At 38.3% G+C, this 23459-nt stretch overlaps 1 protein-coding gene across 1 annotated transcript in view; it reads left to right on the top strand.

Annotated features, from left to right (window-relative positions):
• The window catches only part of LMTK2 (lemur tyrosine kinase 2), a 29833-nt gene extending 7359 nt beyond the window's left edge, over window positions 1-22474 (top strand). The window contains exons 7-14 of the mRNA XM_005420469.2: window positions 6081-6214; window positions 9368-9452; window positions 10092-10213; window positions 11767-11916; window positions 12138-15045; window positions 16587-16722; window positions 17143-17391; window positions 18508-22474. Of these exons, the coding sequence (XP_005420526.1) occupies window positions 6081-6214; window positions 9368-9452; window positions 10092-10213; window positions 11767-11916; window positions 12138-15045; window positions 16587-16722; window positions 17143-17391; window positions 18508-18536 (3813 nt within the window). The 3' untranslated portion in view covers window positions 18537-22474. The remainder of the gene's footprint in view (window positions 1-6080; window positions 6215-9367; window positions 9453-10091; window positions 10214-11766; window positions 11917-12137; window positions 15046-16586; window positions 16723-17142; window positions 17392-18507) is intronic.
• The last annotated feature ends 985 nt before the right edge of the window (window positions 22475-23459 follow it).

Here is a 23459-nt window from a genome sequence, read left to right as displayed (position 1 = left end):
CCTTTTATTTCCTTTCTCATGCCCTTTTTACCCCCCAGGCAGCTGCCTTGTGCCTCCTGGGCACCAAAAGAAAAGCCGGGAGCACATTGGAGGGTGATCCCAGTGCTGTCAGTGCCACATGGTCCCTGCAATGGGAGGGACAGCTCAAAGCCTTGCTCAGCCACTGCAGTCCTTGGAATGTTCCTGAATGTTGGGAGGAAGGGGGGGCATGTACAGAGCCTTTGAACTGTGCCCAGAGTGCAGAGCCATGAGAGACAAAAATTTGCATGCATGGGCTGGAAAGACTTGAATTGTTTTATTGTGGCATAACACATTGCTAAAACCAAATAAACCCCAGAGTCCAAGTGGCTGTCTAAACATTGGCTCAGTGGCTGCTTTTAAGGTTTGGTGTGTAGATGTTACCCAAAGCAGAGTTCCTTGGGAAATGTCAAGACAGAAATGATGTCAGAAGTGCACAGATGTTACTAAGGAATGAGTCTTTCAGAAATGAGACAGTTTGCATTTATAAATTTCAGCAAGATCTTTTTTAGCAGTTTCTCTATTGCAGAATACCACTTTAAACTCAGGTACAAAAATCTACTTCTGGTTGCCTCAGGCAATTTAAATTTCTTAGCATGAACTTGAGTTTTTGGACACGTATCAATTAATCTGTTACCTTAAATAACTATATTTTTCCATGCTGCTCTTTTGCTCAAATGTATTAGCTGTGGTAAATTAATGAGGCAGAAGTGCTGATAAAATCCTTCTTTTCCAAATCGAAGAAATACTTGAACTTTTTAAGTGTCTGATCAAAGTGAAATGTTCTGGGTTTGCTAACAATTAAAAACTCTGAGCCTAAGGTTAACAGATAAGGTTTTTCATAGTTTTTCAATGTAGAAATAGAATGCTACTTACTGGTTTTTAAACCTGCTATTCAAATTGGAGTTTCTTTAAAAGGATCCTGGAAAGTGAGTTGCATTTTATAGAGTCTATCAGATATACATCCAAATCAGATTTAATTGCTGCCATGTTTTCAAATAGTTATGTGATTTAATCCAACTTTAAATTTGAAGATGGAGTAGCTTTTAAAGATTGCCCTACTTTAGGTATACAGGAAAAATAGTATCCTTGTTTAATTCTTCATTTTTTATGCCAGAAGTTGTCATGATCCTGCAGAGTAATCTGGAAAGGATTTTATTTAAGGGGATAAAATAGATTTTCGCTTTAACTGGGGGCAGTAAGCTTGACAGTTAAAGTGGTAGTTTTACAAATTTGAGTGTAGTTAAGTAATTTCTTTGGAATGAAAAATAAATGTCTGTGTTCATTATTCTATTCCAAGTGAACTAAAACTTGGTTTTAGAAAATTATATATTACAGTCAGTTAAACATAACTTTCATATTAAAGTCTGGCTGACTTAAAGGGTTCTTACTTGGTAGAGCTGAGTATCTCCTAGACATGATGGAGTTTCTTTGTGCACACAAATGCTCAGGGGCTGGGCAGACAGGACAATGTTCCCTTTGCAGGTTGGTGCAGAGCCTGGGCCAAGTGAGCAGCTCAGTATCCCTGTCCATCTCTAGTTCTTGTTGTGATCCAGGGCCAGGAGTGGGAGGTGGCAATGTTGGAGTAAGTGCAGAGAAGAGACAGGAAGGAAGGCATGTAAGGGAAGCATGATGGAAAAGAAGATGTGCCTAAATAGGTTTTGTAAGTAAAAAGGTTTTTAGGGGAGTGTCAGGAAGCTTTTTATCACTGCAGTTGGAATGGCAATTTTTTGGGTTTTTTAGACTTCTAGTAATTGATCTCAAAGCTCTGTTTGTTTTTCTTTTCCCCGAAATTGGGTGAATTGGAATGCATGGAGGTACTTCCAAAACACACAGGAGTGATTCTTCAGCAGAAAAAGCATAAGGGCAGGTGGAACTGAAGTGGTGGACTAAAGGTTCCAGTGGCTGTGGTGACTTGTTCAGATGGGGAGGATGAGAAATGTGGTCCTGTTCAGCTGCCAGTGGTTTGATGCTCAGCCAAAGCTCTTTCCTGTATGTTATGGTGATGTCTATGTATATCCAGCAAAATAAACCTGTTTTAATCCCTTGTGTGTTTAAGAATTCAGTAGTTCTGAAAAAACATGGCAAGAAGATGAGCTGTGTTGGATAGGAAGTTCAATATCTTCAGATGATAAGTTCTTTTGAGGCTCACGTGGCAGTGTTGACCTTGTTTAGCAAATTTGGCATACAAGGTAACAAAAAATGTGGCTTTTCTGCTGACCAACTCAGTCTGGAGGGTACAGAGGTTGTTTTATTCACACTCCTTCAAACTCATAGCTTATCACAGCATGTCCTTCTTTTGCTACTTCTCTTGCTTGGATTTGTAGCCTTTTTAGGGCCAGTTGACCTTGTCTTGGCTGCTCAGGCAGCCCTGTTGGATTATCAGTTCCCAGGCTCCTTGGCACTGAAAGGTTTTGATCAGAGGCACTGGAAACTGTAGTGCAGAGACACCACAGCTGTCAGGGTGGCAATGCTGAATGTCAGGCAGGCTGGCTGGCTTGTTTTCTTGGCCACAGAAACTCCTGATCCATTTCTGGTACACAAGATTGCTGGTTGCATGTGCAAGAACTGTTTTGGCTACCATTTAGTCTATTTTATAATGTAACCCAAGTTGCTCTGTATCCCTTGCTTTGCAGAGCTGGGAAAGAAACAAGAGAAGTCCGTTGCACATAAGTGATTTAAGCTGTTAAATTCTATGCTTTGCCTGTGTTAAAATTATTTAGAAAACAGTAAATATAAAAAGAAATGCTCAAAAAGGTCTAACAGCCCCTTTCCCCATATTAGTTGTGTTGTATGTTGGTGCAGGCTGCTATGAATAGTTAACTGTTCACTGTAAAACATTGCAGAATGATGCCAGGGTTAAAATAGTGGTTGCTGTCTTATTAACTTTAATATATTACTCAGCCCTGTGTGTGGCCAGCATTTTGTCAGCACAGCAAATCCTCTAATGGATTGACATAATTTATGAGTAAAAGGAAAGTTATTCAAATGTGGAAGTTGCATATATATTGGGAGGCTGATTTGCCTATCAAATTCTTCCAGAAATTCTTCAAGTCTTGCAATTGCCTGGGCAGATGAGATCAGCAGGATGCAGTATTTGCCTGGAATGCTCTGCAGCTTACTTTAGGGATGTTGCTGTTAGGGGAAGGTGTCTGCTTGCAGTGATTGGTTCTTTTTTTAATTACTGCCCCTTGAAAGCATGTTCTAATCAAAAAAGAATCTTTGCCATGAAAACGTCGTAATCAAAGAGTTCAGTGAATCTATTTAATGATCATGGTCAATATGTGGATATGAGCCAAAGAGCAGATTTATCAGTGGTGTGTGGTTTAACAATAAAGGGAGGATGTGTCAGGTTATGACAATTTGGTAGAATGTGTTCAGTTGATGTAATTTGGTAGCTGTTTCCCATTTTTAAAACCTCATTAGTTTTAAAACCATCAATGCCTTCTGGTTAGAAAGTCATGTCAGCCATTTGGGTGTTCACATGAACCCAGTATGGAATTTGCACAAAGAAAAACCTGCCAAAGAGCACTGACTGTAAGTGTGCCCCAGCTTCTGGCTGTTACAGAGAAAAGTGTATTGAAACTTATAAAAATGGCTGAACAGGGAAGGATGGGAAGAAAGGCAAAATGCAGTTCTTCATGGAATCCCAGGAGAGGAGGGAAAAGGCAGAGTGGCAGAGGAGGTTGGAGAGAAAGTAGAGCCTTCCTCAAGCATGATTATTGAGCTTTTTATATTTAGATGTCTCTGCAGTGAATTTTGCAGAACTGCATTTATTCAGATATATATAACCTTTGATATTTACTGTGTTAAAAAGTCTGTCAATAAAGGGCCATTTTGTGGCTCTCAAAATAGTGCAGGGATAATGTTGCTGTTTTGCTACTGTCTGCTTTTAGGCAGGGAAGCATCATAGGATAATTCAGGCTAGCAAGGAGCTCAGGAGATCTCCAGCCTCCTCCTCAAAGCCATATCATCCTGAGTTCAGACTGGATTTCTCAGGCTTTGTCCAGCTGAATCCTGAAAATATCCAGGGATGGAAACTGCATGTTCTTTCTGGGCAGCCTGCACTTCTGTTCATGTCCTTATGTGAAAAACTCCTTCCCTTACACTCAGTCTGAGCTCTCCATGTTTCAGCTCATGCCTGATCTCTCTCATCCTCCATCCATGGAGGAGCCTGGCTTAGCTTTTAATAACTTCTGCTGGGCAGTCATTGTGCTGAAGTCTTTCTCCATGAGTGATCCTGGTTCCCTCAGCCTCTCCTCATGGGGAAGTGCTGTGACCCCTGACTGTCATGGTGGCTTTTGCTGAACCTGCTCCAGTTTGTCTGTTCTGGAGCAGCCAGTTCTGAGCACAGGCTCTGTGTCATCTGCCCAGTGCTGAGGAGGTGCTGGGAGCTCCCCTGGGCCTGGCCCTGGCTGTGCAGCCCAGGAGCTGCTCCCAGCCTGCTGCCAGGGCACTCAGGGCTCTCTGCAGCTCCCAGGTCCCTTCCTGCAGAGCTGCTGCCCAGCTGCCACTGCTCACTTTGTGCTGTTGCAGGGGATTTTTCCTTCCCAGCTGTGAGAGTTTGCATTTGTCTTTCTGGAGTTTCATAAGGTCCCTGTTGAAACATTCTTCAGCTTCTCCAGGACCTTCTGAAGGGCAGTTCAGCCCCTGAGTGTGACCATTGGTTCACTCCAGTTTGGTACAAGCAATGTCCTTTTAGAGCAGTACCAAAAGTTCCTATTTTATATTTTTAACCTTGCTGGTAGCCTTAATTAGACCAGAATGGGAACATAGAACCAGTATGTTTCAAAGTGCTGGATTTAATAAAAGTTGGTTTTCCTACAAAAATATGTGCCTACATGAATAATTTACTAAATAAGGGATGTCACACAGCACTGCTATTGCTAATGCATTTAAAAATTAAAAAGTAATTCCTGGGTGCATTTCAGGCATCCTAGGAACTTAATCCACCTGGGACAAGCCCTAAGCAAGCAGTTGCTGTTTTAATGAATGACAATTTCAGAGTCTGACTTTCTTCAGGCTCTTGCTGCCACCTACAGTCAGCTCAGCTGGGAGTTCAGGGCTTGTATTCCTTGGGCTCTGCCGTTTGGAACCCGTGTGTGTTACAAACACTGTTCCTTTCCTAATTGTTTGGAACTCTGCTCTGGCAAGAGCTTCCTGGCCCAGGATTTGGGAAGACAATGGACATGGACAAAGGCCAGGATGTTATGCTGGTGAAACAAGTTGTGATATACATTGTGCAGTCTCAATGCAGAAATGTCTTTAAAGTAATTTGCTAACCTTTCAGAAACTCTATATTTTAAATAACAAAAATACAGGGCTGGTGGATTGAAAATCAAACTGTGAGAAAATGAACAACGGTGGCATGAGAAACTTGTTTTTTCCCTTGCTTGGATTCTCTTACTCCATAAGTCTTCCATTTCCTGAATGTTTGGACAGTATTCAATTATTTTCCTCTATTTCAAAGCTTCTTTTTTTAGTAATTTATGAAGTGCTTCTGTGGGCTCATTAATTACATATCTATTGCTCAGCATTGCCTGGGTTCAGTAAAACTGCTGCCATCATCAGAATTCTCTGACTGGAATGGGCTGTATTACCATGCTTTTTATACAGAAAGCTGGTGAGCTGGCAATGTCTGAAACTCTCTTCTCTGTAGTCTCTCCCTTCCAGCCCCTTACAAATTTCCAGACAGACAGCTTTGCTGATTTGGAGCACTTGAAAACTCATCTCATTTAAAAGCAGAGGCTCATCAAACTCTCTTTTTTTAATGGAAGTTATTAATGCATGACAGGTTTTACGTGGCAGTCTGATTTAGGATGCTAATTACTAAATGATTAGATTAAAAACCCTTAAGGACAATACCAAATGCCTTAGATGACTTTTGTAAGATCCTTTATGGAGACTGGAAGCTTGAGGAGCTTTATTTTATTGAGCATAAATGTGGTAAATAAGTAATGTGGTCAGTTGGATCTTTAGAAATAAATTTTAAAATTATTAATTTTTTTTTTTTAATTCAACCAACATATAAGGCTAATAAATATCTTCAACTTCTTTTACAGGGTGACCTGAAAACTTACATCTGCAATGAGCAGGAGCACATTAGGGGAGAGTCTCAGATAATGCTGCTGCAGAGAATGGCGTGTGAGATTGCTGCCGGCCTCGCTGTAATGCACAAACACAACTTTGTGCACAGGTAGGCTCCAGAGAAATGCCACTCAGCCCAGATACACTCTGAAACTCAGCTGGGTGTTTTCATTAAAATCCAGGGGTGCTGAAGACTGTGTTTGCACAAACATGTGAAATAGCCTGAGGTGTGATGCTAATGAAGGTGCTAACTGAGCTGCAGTGTGGTGGTGTTCAGCTCCACCTGCCTGAAAGCTGATCAGCTGCTCTTTGGGTTTGCAGCCCATCGAACACAACCTGGTGCCAAGCCAGTCCACATGGAGTAATTCTTGGCCAAGTCAAATTAATTTCGTTTATCGTGAAAGGAGGGATGTTAAAATTCTGTTACAGTGAATCTTATGGGCTGTGAATTTTTATTAGATTGTAGAAATTTAGAACTTCTTTGGTAATGTTACCTGTGTTACTAAAAATGGAAAAAAAACCCTTTTCTAATGCAGTAAGGAGGAAGATGAGTTTAGAAGGAAAATCTGACTGAAAGGGGTATTCTCTCACTGATGTTGTTCATGTAACATTTAAAGCTTCACTAAAGGAGGTAGTCAGATTTCAAAGTAATCATGCTAGCAGAAAAATCTTGTTCCCATCAGGAGAAATGCTAGATTTATTTTTAATTAATATAATTATTTTTAATTAAAGTTAATGTAGCGAATACTGAAAGAATGGCAGTAGTTGCAAACGGCTGGGAAAATTCATTCATGGAACAAGTTGGCCAAAAAAATACAAAATTTTTTTTTTTGCTTTAAATGTAAAGGTATTAAGGAACTGGAAGTTATTAACCTCTAAGATGACTGAAATATCAAAGAGTACTTGTTCTCCAAATGTGGCTTCCGTGGTGAAACCTTGGGTGCCACAAGACAGTTTGTCAGTCTGTTCTCTGCTGTGAACCAGCACTTGCATCACCCTGTCAGCGAGTCAGGAGCTTGTGTTGGAGCTTATTAATGAGCATCTTGCTGCTTAGGGAGGGCAGAGATCTTGTGTTCAGGGAGAAATGAGCTCTCAAACCTAAGTCTTAAAAGGTGCAGATTTAAAACAGCAGCAAAACCCTGAAAAAACCCGAAAGCCTGGACTCAGCTGGTGGCTGATGAACAGAACTCTTCTTTTAACCTATTTAACAATTTCAAATGACTTGGAGGTAATACCAGTTGTACCTGTCTAACAGAGGGATCAGTTTCTTGTCTTGCAGCAGCATGGCTCTGTAGGTATTCAATTTAACAGTGCATTTTTAGTGAAATACAGATAAACTTGGTAAATAATTAATCTGTGGATCTGCAAGATTCTCATTGTAATGTTTACTTCTAGCAACACTATCCTGATGCTGTCAGAGTAAGTGGTAAAGCTCCAGCATCAGTGATTTTGTTGTTAGTGGTAAATTCAAGCAGCCAACAATTTTTCTCTTCCAGGATATTTATTTAAATAGTAGAAAACAATTTGGGAAGCTCTGGGACATACTTGAAGGTTGTAGATGTGTTTCTGACCTGTGTAGTTCAATGACTCTGGAAAGGAAAACATCATCATCTGTCTTTGCAGCAGACAAGCTGTGGCTTTCAGACTGTTTGTACTCCAGAGACTTTTTTTAACAGAAGCAAAGGTAGAGTTCTTCCAGGGCACTTAATTGCCTAGACCCCTCTGTGAAACTGAAAAGTGAAATATTTGAGCAATTAGTCTGCTGAGCTCTTTGCTGTCGCAGCCACAGTTCCAGCTTCATTAAACTTGCATAAATTTCTGAGTTTGCTTGATGGGTTTCCTAAAACTGCCTCTTTGTATTATTACAGCAGCAGTGCTGGTTCATGAGTTTTTGTGGTCTGGTTTATGGTAGAAGCTGGGAGCAAATTCTGTGTTGATTCAAGAGCTTTGTGGTTTGTTTATTGGAAGACTTCTATGAAATATATTATTTTTTCTGTTGGTCTTTTTGAAAAACTGTCTGTAATTCTGGCTCATGTGTAATGTATGGGTTTGTTACTAAAGGAACTTAACTGTAGATTTAAGATATTACTGGTTGCTCAGTATGATATTGTAATTATTATTTAATCTGAATTGCTGATAAATTATTATTTAATCTGAATTGCTGATCTGATTTAATCTATGCTGAAGCATAGATTTTGCTTATGACAGTTAAAATGCAAGCCATGCAGTGCTAGGTGTGAAGAGGGGTGACATCACTGGAGCATGTGAACAGCCCACGTAATCTCCAGGAGAGGATTGTGAGCAGAATGCAATCACTGCATGGAAATGCTGTGTGTAGTTTGAATGCTTAAGAGTCTGCTCTAGAGAGGTGACTGCACCTTGAACTTTTTTATACAGGACAGCATAATAGTCCAGGGTTTTTGTATGAAAGCTTTAAATGGGATTGCCTTGTCACTGTGTTTAGTTTTCTTTGGATTCCAGAATGCAGAGTCTGCTTGGCTCTGTGGCTCTAAACTGATTCTCCTTTGAAGCAGTGGGAGTGCCCAAGGGAAATCACAGCCTTCTGGCCATAAAAGAAACCTTGTCCAATACATCCTCTCTAAGGAGAAACCCTATCAGTGTTTGTTTTTTCTGGAAGTGATGAGTGTTTGTATGGAACTGTAGTGGCCACAGTATTCCAGTGAGATATGGAATCAATCGTTGGCGTGTGTAGGTTCTAAAACTTAATAAAAACGTAAACAACAAAAAAACTATCTTAATGTTTGGTTTAGATCACAATTGTATTTTAGAAATTCCTTTCCCCAGTTCCTGTGCCTGGATTTGCCCTGCATATGAGTTGGTTTTTCAGAGTGCAGGGGCTGGTTTCATTTGCTCAGAAGAGGATCAGGAAGGGAGCTGCAGGAGCTCCAGGAGCATGCCTTGCTTGCACTCAGCTTGCCTCAGCCTTCAGCAGGGTTTAGGTCTATGGGGTCAGGCTGTAGCTCATGCACAGAGATTGCTGAACTATCTAGAGTGGATGCTGAGTGCTCAGCGCTGTTTTGTGTTACTGATCTGCTCCTATTACTTGCAACTGTAACCTGTAACTCTGCACAAGTCCTTGACTTTTAGATTCTAAGTTTCTAAAAAGTGTTTTCTTGGTTTTTCATTTGATACTTCAAACTGTGACCTGACTGTTCTAAGAACTGAAACTTCTGTTAACCCATTTGAATTTGCCTCGAAGACCTCCTGGTTTGTCTCACTGATTGTTTGTTTGCATTTGCAGTGACTTGGCCTTACGGAATTGCTTCCTTACATCCGATTTAAATGTCAAAGTAGGAGATTATGGTATAGGATTCAGTAGGTATAAGGTGAGTTAATCTTGTCATGGACCACTTTTTTTAAAGGATTCAGGGGCCAAGGTTACAGCAAGCATGCTTCAAAGTTGTGAACTGATACTAAGATTGTCCTTTATTTGAATAATGAACTTTCAAAGTATTACTGGCAAATAACTGTAGTGAGTTCATGTACCAGAATAGGTACCTTTCTAGAGATGAGTAGAGTTTTTGCTTTTGGAATCTTCTGCTAAATCTACCCTTTTTTGGTCCTATTTACAGTGGTCCTACAATATGAACAAACTAATTTTAATCTGTTTTAAGGACATGTTTGAAAGAAAAGTTCAAATTTCTTAATGAGAATATTCAAAATATTAAAGTATATCAATAAAGTGAAAAATTAAGGACATTATTTAAAAAATTTTGTAAGTACCAAACCTTAAACAAGAAATTGGCATTCAGTTTTCTGCTATGCAGTGACCAGTGAATGACTTTCCTCCATAACGTTTTTCTCTGCTACATGGGGAAGACAGGATTTTTTTTTTAATTATAATTTTTTACATAGGCATCACAGGAAAATGTGTTAAGGAAAGGACTGTCACTGTCTGGAAGTTGATCCAATATATGTTCAGCCTTTTTATGTTTTTTTTTTCTTCATTTTCATCAATAATTTAGGAAGATTATATTGAGACAGATGAGAAGAAACTTGTTCCTCTACGATGGACTGCACCTGAGTTAGTAACAAGTTTTCAAGACAGACTGTTATCAGCAGAGCAAAATAAATACAGTAACATATGGTATGTAGAAGGCTTTAAGAAATTTCAATGAGAGATCTGTGAACATATTTTCAAATGTTACATGAAGGAGTAAATAATATTTAAATTAGCCTGATGCATCAGATGTACAGTGGGTTAATCACTGTAAACCTGAAACTATATCCTGCTTTGGAAAGATGCTTAGAAATCTGTTGAGAGAAAATTGGAGCAAGCAAAAATGTTTAGCATAATAATAGGTGCTTATATTAATAAACAGAAGCATTTTATATTAATGAACATTTTATATTAATTAACAATTACTTATAATTATATTAATTTTATTAATTAATAAACGTTTTATATTAATAAAAATACCTTCAGATGTTTATAAATAAATGGTAAATTATTTTTCTAAAAATAAGTAGCTGTGAGTGACATAAAAAGATGATCCCACTAGAGCCTGATGAAGTTAAAATGGTAGAACAGTGGCATTTTAATTAAAATGCTGTGTTCTTGCTGCAGCATTTGAGAGCAACAATTAACTGATGGTTTCTGCTGCCAGAGAGCTGATAGACAATGGCTGGTGAACTCTTGAGGATGAACATTTTTGAAATAGCCAAGTTCCACTTCAGTTCTCAAGCCCCAAGAAATTTGGATAATGGAAATTGTGGATTAGGCTAACATTTCTGAAAACATTATAGTTAATTCCTGCTTTATATTTGAAAGTTATTAAATAGTAACCTAGGGTTTGTTTGGTGTTTTAAAAGTAGGGGTGCAGAAAGCAAGTAGGGCATATAGAAATTATGTAATAACTAATTTGCTTCCATCCTCCAAGGAGGTTTCCTCAGCTCATACCAGTCCAGTTCATCTGGACTGCAAGCAGCCAGGGTCTTAATGTTTCCAATTTGTATTTTAGTGCCTCTTATGCAGGGCTGCTTTGAACAGGTTTGAACTAGATGATTCCAGACACCCAATCTACATTATTCTACGTGCAGAGTCAGTTACTTTGCATTTTGAGCACAGAAAGATTCCCCAAAGATTGGCATTGACTGTACTCAGTGAAAATGTGATTAGTGTTGGATACAGTACAGATGCAGCACTGAGCAGAGGCAGCTTTTGACCACTGCAGCTTGACAATAAAGAATTCTGTGAACTCTGGAAGAGAGATGAGTTTTCTAGCAGTTTGACCTATAACTGCAATTTCTCATGAAAGCTTTTTCTCTTCTATTGGACTAACTGTAAGGTTTTTTAATCTCATTTCTATACACTATAGTAAAAAAAAAACAAAAACCAACCAATATTTTTTATTTTTAAATTGTTGAAAATATAGTATTTTATTATATGTGGGGGTTTTCCCTGATCAAATAATTTGAGACCTTCTATGTTTTGTTGTCTTCATTGTTGTTGCCTTCAAGCAACTTTATCCTTCAGGCTTTTAGCATTCTGTCAAAATGAAGTAAGTTCTGAAGTTATTCCTGAGACGATGGGGAATAGTATTTATTGCTTCTTGCCAGTTATGCTTTGCATATCCTTTCTGATAAAAGCCACTCTAAAATAGTTCTGAGAGTGCCCAGTCCTGTGCTGCTCTTTTGCAGGTCCCTGGGTGTGACGCTGTGGGAGCTGTTTGAGAATGGTGCTCGGCCTTACTCAGACTTCTCTGACAGGGAGGTCCTAACCCATGTCATCAAGGAGAAGCAGGTTAAGCCCTTCAAGCCACGTCTGGAGCAGCCATACTCTGATAGATGGTAAACTTTAAGTGTTTCTATTTATTCATAAAACTGCTGAAGAAGTTTCTGAAATTACTCAGTTCTCTTAAACACATTGAAATTGCTACATGGAAACTCAGCAAACAAACCCTAGGTAAAGGGAGTAAAGGGATGTGCTGGAGATGGAAGTTCTGCCAGTGATACTGGTACTCTGAGGCATGTTAGTGTGAAACCTATTGAAAATGTTTTTATTTGTGTAGGTATGAAGTTCTGCAGTTCTGTTGGCTGCCTCCAGAAAAGAGACCAACGGCAGAAGAAGTGCACAGACTCTTAACTTACCTCCGCATGCAGAGCCAAAGGGACTCAGAGATTGATTTTGAACAGCAGTGGAATGCTCTGAAACCAAACACCTCAAACAGAGAAGCAAGTAATTCTGCATTCCCAATCTTGGATCACTTCACAGGAGATAGACTTGGCCACGAGCTGGAGGAGGTTCTGACAGTAACTGAAACAAGCCATGGTCTGAGCTTTGAATACATCTGGGAGGCAGCTAAACATGATCACTTTGATGAATGTGGTCATGTGAATCCTGATGAAGCCATGAACTACACAAGTATTTTCTATCCAGTGGAGGTCTTTGAGAGGTCACTTTCAGAGCAAGGACCAGGAGCACAGGATGGAAGTGGTCAAGAGGCATCACTTGCTGTCCCTGGAGTGTTACCTGTGTTTGATGCACACAAACTTTCTGTTGGAAACGACTACTATATCCAGTTAGAGGAAAAAGGAAGTGGCTGCAGCATGAATTTTGATAATCAATCAGTTGTATTAACCACAGAAGTTGATCATCAAGAAGCTGTACAAGAAAAAAATTCTCATTTCACGGTTCTCAGGGATCTTGATGTTGAAGAATCTAGTACTGATGGGGACTTCTTCCACTACAATACAGATCCTAAAGAGGAATTTTTGACTGCTACCAATAGTCCAGAAAGTCCTTTCCAGAGTATATTTACTGACATTGATAGAGCAGAAGAATTGGCAAATAGAAGAATACTTGGGTTTGCTGAAACAAATGATTCTCCTAAAGACTTTAAACCAGCTGTTTTGAACTCAAACACAGATGCTAGAAAGACAGTTGGCTCTTCTGAGAAGGAGCATTCTAATCATGCTTCTGAAAATGAAACTGTCTCCTTATGTGAAAATATCTCTAACCAGTCAGAGCTGGTAACTTTAGAAGAACTTTCTGATAACTTCTTATTTCTTCAAGAGAAAAACTTATTAACAGGGTTATTGCCTAGAAAAAACAGCAGTGATTTTGGGCAGTACTCAGATGGTGTTCTAAAAAGTATATTAGAAACCTCTAAAAGAAACTCTGTAGAGCCTGAGCCTGTGCTGGCTGAAAATGCACAGGTCTTTTCTTTAATACATGAAAGTCTTAGAACAATGAAAGATGAAAATTTTAACCCAGTGACAATAAGTAAAGATCCCAGTTCCCAGTCTCAGACTCCTGTAGAAATGCAGGCATCCTCTAGTCCACCCACAGCACATAATTCATCTGATAGCTGTGCAAATCTTCCTATTTTGAAGGATGAGGAGAAATTTCTAAATGTAGAAGTGAATGAAGTCATGTCCTGTAACACCGATGTTCTCTGTCAAGAAGAGCTATCTTATAATGCCAAAAATAATAATGTTGGAAACAGTCCATGCAGTGTTGCTATTGAAACAGATGAGTGTGATGCACAGATGAAACAGGGAATGCTTTTCAAGTCTGATGAAACAACATTTAACAAAGAAAAATGTAGTGATCAGGAAGATAGGAAAAGAAATGTGCAAGATAGTTCTCCCATATTAAAAAAAAATGAATGTTTATTGGAGGAAATACAAGAAACATCAAATCATTTTGAGAACTGTAAGGATGCTCCAGAAGAGGTGACCTCAATTTCTGTTGCTGCTTCAGATTGTACCAGTCAGGACAGCCTTTTGGAAGACAGCCCATCTCCTATACAAACTGTAGAGCAAGCCTTAGAGACTCCTGATTCTTTGGATTCTTTAGATGTAAATGAGGTTTTAGAATCTTTACAGGCTCAAAGTCCTCAGAAACTTTTGCCACCAGATAAACCTGCTGACAGTGGCTATGAAACAGAAAACCTGGAATCTCCAGAATGGACTTCCCATGTCCCTGTTGAGGACACTTCCAATGTGGAAACTGCTCTGTGTGTGAATGAGAACAGTGTCAGTGCTTTACCTTCTAATCCAGTCATCATTGTGTCAGAAGCAGCAGCTTGTTTGGATGCAGTGAACAGCAATTTTGAAATAACCCCGGTGGTTTTTCTGAGTGGAAATCAAAACTCTTATAGAGACTCAGCCTATTTCTCTGATAATGATTCTGAGCCAGATAAAAAACCAGAGGAGTCTGTAAATCTGTCCAGAGAGACTGTGTGTCTTATTTCCTCCAACAGAGGAGAGAATCACACTGAAGAGGTTTGTGGTTTTGAAGAGAGACAGCAAACGTGTGATGTGAGGAATTACCAGGGTGATGATAATCAAAACTCAAAACTGGAACTAAACCACAATTTAGAGATTCAAGAGATGGATGAAAGGATGCAGGGGTGTCCTGATGAGTGGGCTGAGGCTGCTCTGACTTCCCTGGAAATAGTGATGGAAGGTAACCTGAGGGATGAAATAAAACTATCTGAGACTTCCCATAAAAGTGTCTCTTGTGTTGGCACTAACACTTCAGAGCTCCTTTCACACAGAGACTTAAAGCCTGTGCACAACATGGCTTTAGATCTGAGTAACAGTGAGAAGTCCTTCTATCACATGGAAGGACAAAAGCTGAAAGAGCCAGATATTGAAGGGAAATATCTCGGCAAACTCAGCGTGGCTGGAATGCTTGATTTAGAAGATGGTGATGATGCAGATGAGGAAGATGAAAACAGTGATTCTGAGGATGACATGAGGACTTTTCATATGCATAGTCTGAGTTCTGACAGTGAAGATGAAACTGTTCATCAAGTACCTGAGATAGTTACTGAAAAAGATGATGGAAAACATTTGAGAAGCTTGTTGAAACTTCCAAAACCTCTTAATGAAAGGCAGCCTGAGCTTTGGAAAGATGAGAAAAAGGCTGTAACGTTCTTTGATGATGTGACAGTGTATTTGTTTGATCAGGTACCCTTCTTTTTAATTACTAAGTAAAATTTTTGTTGGCTTGCCCTTTTTTTTTTGGTTTAAACAAGGAGCAGCTGAATAAATTGCTTAATATTTGGGAAAACCTTGTTACAAAAGCACCTTTCTTGTTTTGGCAGGGTTACAGCTTGTTCATGACGTGAGTTATTTTTTCTTTATATATTAAGGCTATGTAAGAATTTATGTATATAAAAGAATAATATTTATATATAAAGAAGAAAGAACTTTGTGACTTGGGTAGGTCTAGTTTTGTGCTGCTGGAATAGCTGCACTAATCTGAAGTGAAGGAGGATTTTGCTTTGGTTTCCAAATCATGAGTCTCCTTTGCTGTTGGACCCTTGACTGCATGTACTGAATGAAACAGGTTTTAGTGATGTTTTTCTGCTGTTTATAAGATGTATTTAATTTGAGTATGTGAGACAGCATTGCTGTGGACAAGATTTAATTATTTTATTTTGACAGAATATTGTTGCAGCTTTATAGAAACAGCTTATCTGTTTAATGAGTTTGAAGTCTTTAAGATGCTTTATAAAAGAAAGGAAGAAAGCAAAAAAGCCAATAATTAAACAAAAACAACCCCAAAACTCAAACTGAAGCCTAACTCTGAACCTCATGTTAGTTAGCACTTAGGTAAATTTATCTAAGATCATAATCAAAGATAAGAACAGTATTTAGATGGTAATGCTAATTTTTATTAATCCTGTGGGATTCATGTTCAGTGACACAGTGATCTGCTTATAAAATTCAAGGTTACTTTTGTTTCCCTGTCAGCTTTATCAATTTTTAACTTCTGTAACTGGATACAGAGGGGATTGTATTTTAGCATTATGGCAACTAAACTAGTCCAGTGAGTTTAAAGAACAGTCACATTGTCAAGCTTTGGAAATGTTGCTTATGATGACGCACCTAAATATTATAGTTAACTGTGTTTTGGAATAGAAAACATAGGTGATTTATTTGTGTTTAGGCACCCTGTAGAATAGTAATCCTTTTGTAAGAGGGGAAGGAAAAAATCAGCTGTGTTTAAACTGCTCTTAGTTGTTGAACTCTTTACTTTTTATTACAATAGCTGATAAAATGTTGGCTGCTTCCAATACCGGCTGTACAAAGTCTGGCCCTTTATCCTGAACATGATTAGGGGATTAAAAAAAAATAAAATGTTGGGATAAGGCTTTATTAAAGAGGAAAAAAACCCCTACCCATGTTAAGCTGATATGGGAACTGTTTTTAGTTGGAAGGTACTTGTTCCTACAAATATGAAACCATTTTATATAGTAAATAATATTTAAATAGTCGTTTCCTGTGTGCATTTTAGCATAGATTTGATGAAGCTTTCTTTAGAAGTACTTGTAGGTGCTAATCTGTAACTCAAAGTCTTGTTGTGGTGTTGTGACCGTTTACAGACCTTTTAATTCCACGTTTGACTTGATGGCAGGATGGGGGAGTGTTTGTGGGTGCTGGCATCTGAAGGCATGGAGACATTGTGTGTAAAAGAGTTCAAAAAGTGACTTTGTTTGCCTTAGGAAACACCAACGAAGGAGCTGGGAAGCCGTGGGATAGACGTGAACGGGGAAGGTGCTGGCAGCTCTCCTGTTCCATCTTCCAGCCCTGGTTACTTAAACAGATTTGCAAATTCAGAAAGCTCAACAGATGAAGAAGGTACATGAATATATTTATACACAGCAGGGGCCGAGACTGTTTTATGCAGAGCCTTTTATGAGAAGTCATTAAACTCTATGTGATCTGTAAATTCACTGGACCATGTTGGCTTCAATCTTGCGTCCTAAGCACACACTGCAGCTGGGCTCAGATTCCCTTGTTCCTGAGGAGCAAAGCTGGGATGTGATACTGGTTCTTTATATATTGATGTGTCCAGGGTTGCCTGAGAGGCAGCCAAACTGAGTGTGACAAATCTTTGGGACTCCCTGGGCTGGAACCCTGCCCAGGGACACGGGTTTTGTTTGGGGTTAATGCAATCTTCCAGTCTACTTGTACAGCTCTGGGTGACCTTTACATGACATTACTGTAATGCTACTTTTTTCTTCTTTCTTACTTTTTTTTTCCCTTCCTCTCCCCAAGGTGGAGGCTTTGAGTGGGATGATGACTTCTCTTCTCCAGAGCCATCCTTTATCTCCCAGGCAGCTAACAGTCTCATTGGTTCTAAAGCACCCCTGCAGCCATCAAAGTACTTCTCTCCACCTCCACCATCCCGGACTCTTGATCAGAACTGGTCACATTCATCCCCTTATTCCAGATTCTCCATCTCTCCTGCAAACATGGCAAGCTTTTCTCTTACACATCTTACAGATTCAGATATAGAGCAAGGAGGTAAGTGATTCAGTTACGATGATTACTTTAAAGATACAAATTGAAATCTTTATGTAAAGATAAAGGAACAGATACAATAAGTTTTGTTCTATTTAAATGCCAAATGTAGAAGTACATTTTTAACACTATGAAAGTTCATGTCTGGTCTTGTGTTTCAGTTAAGACATAGTTTTCCATGGAGATTGAGATTATTTGTGTCCAAGTTGGTACAAAATTGTGGTAGAACATTTACAGAACAAGCTCTCAGTTTTTGTGTTAAAAACCCAAGTGCTGTATTTGGATGAATGAACCCTCTGCAATCCTGCTGTTGCACCTGCCACACTATGGCAGTTATTAATTCTGGTTATTGCACTGTCTTAAGTCACAATTGTGTTTTCATTGCACAGGATGAGGATGCCAGGAACATAATGTTTCTGCTATTATTGTGTAAGCTTATTTTACAGTTTAGTTTTCTTTTCATATTGCTTTTTAGACTTTGCATTCTTGACATTCTCTCGACAACTGCAGCGTGTTTTTTAGAGCTGTGAATAGGATAGCTTTTGTTAGGAGAGCCAAACAATCCATTCAGAGCAATATTGAGTACTAGCAGTGTTTATTAACAAGCCTTCTTGTCAGTAACCAAAAACTTTTTTAACCTTTGATATGTTTTTGAGGGTTAAGAGAAGCAAAAATAACCACACTTGAATTGCTCTGGCATATTATTAATCTTGATAACAATTGCATTATTAAAAATAAATATTACTGATAGCAGAGCCTTGCTTATGGTCAATGTCTATAAATATGTAATCAGTGTTATATAGCGTTGTATTGTTCTTGTATTGTGCTTATTGATTAGATAATATTTGCTGCTTAGTAACTTACAGATAAGAGAGAGTATTTTGGAGATCCTGCATTGCCTTATGTGTCCTAAGAAGTGACATTGAACTGTGTGATTGAGGCAGATGTCTATGAATAAATGAACCAAATGTTTACAGTAGTTGAAAGTGTAGGGAGAAATTAACCAAAACTTGGAAGGGCAAAACAGCAGAATGCCAAGTTCTAGCAAGACTTTTACAAAGAAGTGAGGGCTGTGCAGAAGAATCTCACTGTATCTTATGACCTTTCCTTTACTAATAGGAAGCAGTGAAGATGGAGAAAAAGATTAAATCAATTTAAATGTGCTTGGACTCCATACATAAAACACATAGACTTTGTGTTTGAAACTTCCTTATCTAAACTTTGGATCCTCCTGGAGTAACACAGGTAATCAAGAAGTACTGAGAAATGGAAGTAAACACTGAAAGCAATGTTAAATCAGGACATTAATTTGAATGTGTATTTAACTTTGTAATGTATTTTTAAATCAGTGCAATTTTGCTTTTCATTGAAAGATGATTCTGCCGCTGTTTTCAAGTACTTGAAGTATTTTTCAGATAACTTAAACAAGTAAAGCAATTACACTACAGTCTGGTTTATGTATGAGATTGTATAATATTCTTTTTATATTTTTCCATGTAGTTCATTATCTATTTGAACATACACCTGTTGTAGAATTGTGTATACCTGTCCTGTGCAACAGGTGGCTGTGTTGATGGAACTGTTTGAATGATAGTTGATCAGTAGTGAGCCATATTTATTCAAAAAGATATCACTACATATTACTTTGCTTATTACAATTGCACTATGGATTATTCTTCCTTTATTTCCTGATGATGTACAGAATCAAAATCTTAAATCTTTCAAGGAAAACAAGACAAGTTGAATTGGCCCAGTTATCCAGTTTAATTTGTCCTTTTTGTAGCCTTTTGCTATGCACGGTACTCGTAAAACGTACATAACTTCTGAGTATTATGTTAGACTTGCTGAAATCTTATATTCAGTACCATTTCTAAAATGATAATGGTTATAGAATGGTTGTTAGTGTTCATGTTTTATAGGAAACTGGAAAAGAATATATGATATACTCTGGAATTTTTAGATGAAAGAGATAATGTCTCTTAATTCCTACATATGATCCTACTGACTGCTTCAACTGTAATAGCATCTGACTATATCAAAGTTAAGGGCCTTCCAGTTTTTATTGCAATTTCTGCCTTGGAGAAAGAAGAGGGAAAATTGCTTGTACAAAACTCTGGAATTTATGAATCTTACATAAAGACTAATTTCAATAGACTGGATTTGGGTACACTTGGCCCTTCAGTTGTACATTCTGTGAATTTTGAAGCTCATTCTTCTGCTGACTGCAGATCTGGGCTCCATTCAGAGGCCTGTGGTAAATCTACCTCTTGGTGATGTTATGACAATTTTGATTAATGGTTAATGCCCAGTTCTGCACCCGTTATAGGGCCAGATCCATTTTAAGATGTCTGCAGAGCTCCATGGTACATCTTGAAATGCATTCTGAACAAAGGCTGCAGTACAGTAGGTTTGTTCTGAAGCCTGTAGGGAAGGGAAGACAGTGGGGGGCTTAACCTTCCTGCTCTACCATGCATTTAGCTGATTTAATCCTCTAAACTTGGAAAAAGATATCCTTAATTATTACTCCAAAGCGAGTTCAGTTGAGAAACAAATCCCTGACTTCTTGGAATGCCTTATGCAGTTCAGATCTGTAGGAAACACTGATAGAAGCAGTTTACCTGGCTTTGTATTTGTTTACTTGTACTAAAATACAAATGCACTGAAATATGAAGTACTTTGTATTTTAGTGGCTATTTTGGCAGCGCTTGAGATAATGGTGGTCCAAGTGCTCTGTGTCCAGATCCAGTCACCAGAGAATTTTCATCATATGGAGATGGGAGGACTAGATATTTTCAGATGTTTATTTTTTTTTGTATACCTCTGCGTTAATTTTGATTTTTAAGTATGTTTTAAAAATGACAAGAATATGTTAACTGGTTTTTTTCCAACGTTATTTTGCCCTTAAACCAGAATGGCTTCCATACTGATTAAAAGGGAATGATTTAGTTAATAATGTTGTTTGAAGTTGCCAATGAATTGAGATATCTTTTTCTGATGAGGCACTCAGGTTCAGAGTTAGTCAGAATTATTCTTCAGTATGAAGGGAGGAACTGAATTTTCCTAGTGACCTTTCCCAAAACATTATTTAGAAGGCAAAGTCAAGTAGTTCTTAATACAGGCTTACAGTATATACTGTAGAGGGTTTAAGGAAGCTGTGTGCTACTGAAAATATTTTAAAATGTTGGTAATAGACCTTGTGCACAAACTATTGCTTAGAAACTCCATAATTCCAACATTACACTCCTTGATACAGCTAGATTTAGGGTACCTCATCTGTCTTTAAATTTTCACCATAGTAAGAATGAAACTCCATAATGGTCTGCAGGGAACATGTGGGCTTGTCTGCCTTACGTGGTGAAAAACTTGTCAGACCTGGAGTTCAGCCTTAATTTTGAATCATTTTATTTAAAAAATAATTCTGGGTTAAATAAAAGCTTATGCTCCAGAATGTTGTCATTTGGTTGTGCATTTTGTTCCTTGTAATTCTGGAAAATCAGATGTTTATCTTGCACATCAGGAATTTCCTTTGCTTGACGGAAATCTAAGATTTTTATTCTTTACCTGGGTTTAAAGAAAAGCTTACACAGGAAGTAAAAGTTTACTCCTTTGTCCAAATGGACTCATTGCTAATGAATTGCCAAAGGAGCATTTTTTCCAAAATGAGATGTGTATGATACTAAGCAAGGTAATGTCCTTTTTAGCTGTACAATGAAGAGAAATAAATATTTAAAGTTAACTCAGATCACTTAAACATAAATTTTAATTTCCGTAATCCAGTCGGCTGGATTGCAATAATATAAACTGTCTTTTGGGGTTAAAAAATAACACTTAAAGATCTGATCAACTACTAGCAATACTTAAATATCTGCCTGGCAGTTAAGTGGCACAATGAAGATGAATCAGTAATTCCAACATGTTACATTATAATGAGGGGATTTGTTCCAAATCATTCATTACACTCTATGTAATTTCTTGCACTAGCTACTTAAGCCTGGTCTCCATTTTAGAAGTACATGTATCTATTTTCAATGGTTTATTATGAGGACTGGTTACAGCTTAATTCCTTCTCTAGTAGATTACCTGGATTGTTTGAATAATGAAGGCATTGTCTCAATTTGGCTACTAAAGGTATTTAAAAGATCAGATTTTTCCCACCTAAAGAAGTTTGTTTGAACATTAGGATCTGTAGTGAGAAGCCAAGAGAGCAACAAGTGTGTCCAGTTTCAGTGGGAACACCTGTACTCTCCCAAATGCCCCAGCTGCAGATACACTGTGTATAACTGCATTTATGGAAATGAGCAGATTTAACTGTTTTTTCATATCCTTGTTGATGCACTAATGAAAGCCATTTAAGCCTCATTCTTTGTATCAGTATTTTTAGCAGATTTTTATGTAATACTCAATCTTTCATGAGGAGGCTGGTTGGTAGAAAGACTTTTTTTTATGATTAAGCACTATCCTAAAATGTCAGCATTGTCAGGTGTCAGTGACTTGGCTATTTGTGTTGGAGTTGGTGAAAGGTGGAATTCAAGTACATTAGCCTTATAAGAAATAGCCTTAAATAAGAATGGAGTTACTTCAAAAAAATTACTTCAGCTTTAAGTCATACATGTTAATGGCTTTGGTACAAAATGGGAAGAAATCTAGAGGAGAGTCAAACATCATATAAACTTATTGAAAATAAGTATTTGTAATACCAGCAGCCTGTTTTTCAGAAACTTGAATATGACTTACAGTTAGTTTTGTTTATGAAATTGTTTGAACTTGCACAGATGTAGGTGTAACTTAAATGATAAATGGTACTGATGTGTGTGTATATATAATGTTCAATTCTATTTGTAAATGAGAAACTATGTAACAAAATCATAGGTATGAGGTTTTCCTATTGTAATTTAATACAGGTATGAGGTTTATGGCAATATATCATAGTTAATGAAATTTCAGGTCAAAATGTCTTTAAATTGTGTACATTTTTAAATTGTAATTTCTACTGTATATTGATTATCATGCATAGTGTGATTCAAGAAACTGCTTGTAATTTAAAAATATTTAATATTAAAAATAAAATACAGTTATATATTTATAATCTCTTTGTCTGTTTGTTCATTTTTAAACAGATGCCAGGAGTGTAGTTCTACTGTAAGATATATTTATTAGTCTCCTGAGGTTGAGAAAGTTCCAAAAGTTCAAAGCCACAGTCCCAGCAGATGAGCCCACGGTAAATAGCATAGTCACCTTTAAATTCTTCCAGTATCATCATTCTTGTGAAAATTTCAGGTAAAGTTGTTCACAGTCAGTAGAGAAGCAATCATTAAAACAGAAACAGTGTCATTCTGAATACTGAATTTTGCTTTCAATCATAGAATTAGAGATCTATAGGAAGAATGTGAATTTTGAAATTTATAACTTCAGAAAACAGGTTAATGATGTTTTCTCAGTGTTCACTGAATTTCTTCCTAGAAGAGTTGCTTGGTTTTTCTAAGTGCATGTGCTGAATGGACCAAAAATCACCAGGTAAATAAATGAAGTGCTGGTGTTCCCTGGGAGCTGCCTTGGTGAGATGCTGCGGCTGTTCCAGGCTGGGCAGGAGGAGAGGAGGGTGCTGGTGTTCCCTGTTCTCCGGGAGGGGGGCATGGGCTGGGGCAGCCCTGCAGTGTTGATGGAGGCTCTTGTGGAAGCCCCCACCTCTCATGGCAGCTGCTGAGTGCTGGCACCTGTTGTGACCTGGGAATGAGAAACTGATATCAAGATGACTTAACTTCATTAGGTAAAATATAACTACTGGGCTGAAATTTGACCAAGGCAGTGGTCATTAATGAGAACAGATGCTAAAGATCCCATGGCACTAAATTGGTCACCTTATATAGAACTTATTATCAAAGAATTTGAGAACTTGCAATCTTCATGAGCAGCAAGTTCTCAAAGAGATGGCGGTGCTGTGTCTGTGGGCCTGTGTCACACGGGTGCTGTGACAAGGTGCAGAACAGAGCTGGGACAGACCGTGTCCTCGGGCAGCCGGGGACACTCCACCTGCTGAGGAGGCCCTGGCCCGGCCCCTCCTGCGGTGACAG

The sequence above is a fragment of the Geospiza fortis genome, unplaced genomic scaffold (assembly GCF_000277835.1).
Source record: "Geospiza fortis unplaced genomic scaffold, GeoFor_1.0 scaffold237, whole genome shotgun sequence".
In the NCBI taxonomy this organism is placed as follows: domain Eukaryota; kingdom Metazoa; phylum Chordata; class Aves; order Passeriformes; family Thraupidae; genus Geospiza; species Geospiza fortis.
Note: the sequence above shows the minus strand (reverse complement) of the source record. Positions and strands in the feature narration are given on the sequence as shown.